General features: G+C 44.9%; 1 protein-coding gene across 2 annotated transcripts in view; it reads left to right on the plus strand.

The window, feature by feature from the left end:
- Nucleotides 1–2500, plus strand: part of scn2b (sodium channel, voltage-gated, type II, beta) — a 19724-nt gene that overhangs the window by 9993 nt on the left and 7231 nt on the right. For both annotated transcript variants that reach the window (XR_004164331.2, XM_012829693.3), the window contains exons 3-4: nt 1–53; nt 1179–1374. The exon at nt 1–53 is cut by the window's left edge and continues 161 nt beyond it. Coding sequence is in view for 1 of the 2 variants with exons in the window: in XM_012829693.3 (XP_012685147.2) it covers nt 1–53; nt 1179–1374 (249 nt within the window). In the remaining variant the exon portion in view is untranslated. The remainder of the gene's footprint in view (nt 54–1178; nt 1375–2500) is intronic.

Raw genomic sequence — 2500 nt, forward strand, 5'->3', positions numbered from 1 at the left:
ACCTGACCGCGTCCAAGGCCTTGGCGTTATCGAGCTCATTGTGGTGACAGAATGTATGTCAGTTAACCTTGATGTCACATGCTTATCAGAGGTTGCGTTCAAATACGGCAAAAAAGAGGTGAACGTTCGCAGCGAACACAAAGCTAAAGGAAACCTGTTCCAAAATGTTCGCAGCGAACACAAAGCAAACGCAAAGTTGTTTTAAAACGCTTAAGAACGTTTGCCTTTGTTTGCTGATTTGAATGCACCTCAGACCTTGGCCAATCCCCTGCTTTCTGGCTTTACTTGCTTTGTCAAAAAAAAACATGATACATAATTAAGTAGCATATTTCTGTTTGGGAAAATAAATGGTGACACAAATTAAGTAATTTACTTCCTGGATTCAGGAGGCTGGATTGGCTTATTGATGATGAGTCTAAGGGGACGCCAGTGAATCTGACATGTCCTCAAACATTTATATATACATTTGCATGTCCTCAAACATTTATATATATATAATAACCCAGACGAAATTCATTGAGATTTAAATTAACCAGTGTCGAGGTCAGTGTGCCTAAACACACACTCAAACGCTGGATTCTTTACATTTTTGTCTGTGTGTGTCTCTACTGTGCTCTACACATGTGAGTTGTGTGACGAGCTGCAGACTGCAGGCTGCATGCTGCACGCTGCATGTTTATACTGCAGCAGTGCGCAGTGCTGGGTGATGACTCAGCACCTTTCTGACTTTTACTTATTGATGGGAATGGCAGCCCTCTTCAACTCAGTGCCACTCGGTTGCGCACGCTCACACACCCATACACACACACACACGCACACACATGCACACACACATACAGATACACACACACACACACACAGAGGTCCACACGCCCACACAGAGCTTCAAACCACACGCAAGCTCCCAGGCAGTCTCATTCAGTTTTGCTGATGTTTGTTTAGTTATTCATATATGCATCCGATGTTGAATTCAACCAGCTAGTGACACAATGACATCCAAGTAGAAACAGCACAATGAAGACAACGGCATTAAGTCACCAAATGTGTCACCAAACTGCCGACCTTTCTCCCTCTCCTTTCAGCTCCTGATGGCTCTGTGTTGGGGACAATTGAATCCTGATAGCTCTATACTGTGTGTGTGTGTGTGTGTGTGTGTTGGTGTTGGTGTTTTTTTGTAGTGCCACCACCTCGGGACACCACCATCGCCGTGGTGATCGGGGCATCGGTGGGGGGCATCCTGGCCCTGCTCATTCTGTCCATGGTGGTGGTGAAATGTGTGCGTCGCCACCGGAAACAGGAGCTTATCTCCGACGAGCAGAAGATGGAGGAGGAGGCCAAGCTGGACGGAGAGGGGGGTGCAGAGGAGGGCACAAAGTGGGTACCTTTACCCCCTCTCTCTCTTTCTGTCTGTCTCTCTTCCCCCTCTCTCTTTCTCCTCTCACTTTCCCCTGTCTCTTTCCCCTCTCTCTGTCTTTCTGTCTCTGTCTATCTTTTCCCTCTCTCTTTCTGTCTCTCTCTCTCTTTCTGTCTGTCTCTCTTCCCCTCTCTCTTTCTGTCTCTCTCTCTCTTTCTGTCTGTCTGTCTTCCTCCTCTCTCTTTCTGTCTGTCTGTCTTCCCCCTCTCTCTTTCTGTCTCTCTCTCTCTTTCTGTCTGTCTCTCTTCCTCCTCTCTCTTTCTGTATCTCTCTCTCTTTCTGTCTCTGTCTCTTTTCCCCCTCTCTTATTCCCCTCTCTCATTCTGTCTCTGTCACTGTCTTCTTTTTCCCTTGTTCATCTTCTTCCTGTCTCTCTTTTCATCTCTCCATTGTCCTTCTTCTATCCTCGGTTTCTTTTCTTTCTCTCCACATTTTATGTGATGAAGCTGTAAAACTGCTACATATTGTTACTCCCTTTGTCTTCATCATCATCATCCTCATCCTCATGTTCTTCTTTCTCTTCTTCTTCTTCTTCTTCTGTCAATACATGTATATCTATCTGCTATGCTGTCGTTATGTACACAAGAGTTTGAAAAGGACACAGCTATGCAGAACAGAGTTGGACATCGCTGTGAAGGTTGTCATTTTTATGCAACAGCAGCTCCTCTCTTTGAGTTCATGCAGATTGTATAGAGTACTACGCATGAGACTTAAAGCAGCATCAGATGTAGTTTTTAGAGTACGACACATGAGACTTAAAACAGCACCAGCTGTAGTTTATAGAGTTCTACACATGAGACTTAAAACAGCATCAGCTGTAGTGTTTTTGGAAGATTCATCTACGCAGCGTATTGAAAAAGCAACCTTTTCTTAGGTTCATCTCAAACACGTAGGTCCATCTAATTAGGTTCTTACAAACAATGAACCTCAGATTTGTCATTTCAATGAATTTGGGGGTTCCATGTGCCAGCGTTTTCAAAGGTCCCTTCGGTCCTGTGCTCCCTTTCACTCAAGGTCACCTTCGTCTCTTATGCCTATGGTGCTCCCTTAACCACTGCAGTCTTTTCTCCTCTTTCTCCTGCATTC

This window comes from Clupea harengus, chromosome 9 (assembly GCF_900700415.2).
Source record: "Clupea harengus chromosome 9, Ch_v2.0.2, whole genome shotgun sequence".
Taxonomy (NCBI): Eukaryota; Metazoa; Chordata; class Actinopteri; order Clupeiformes; family Clupeidae; genus Clupea; species Clupea harengus.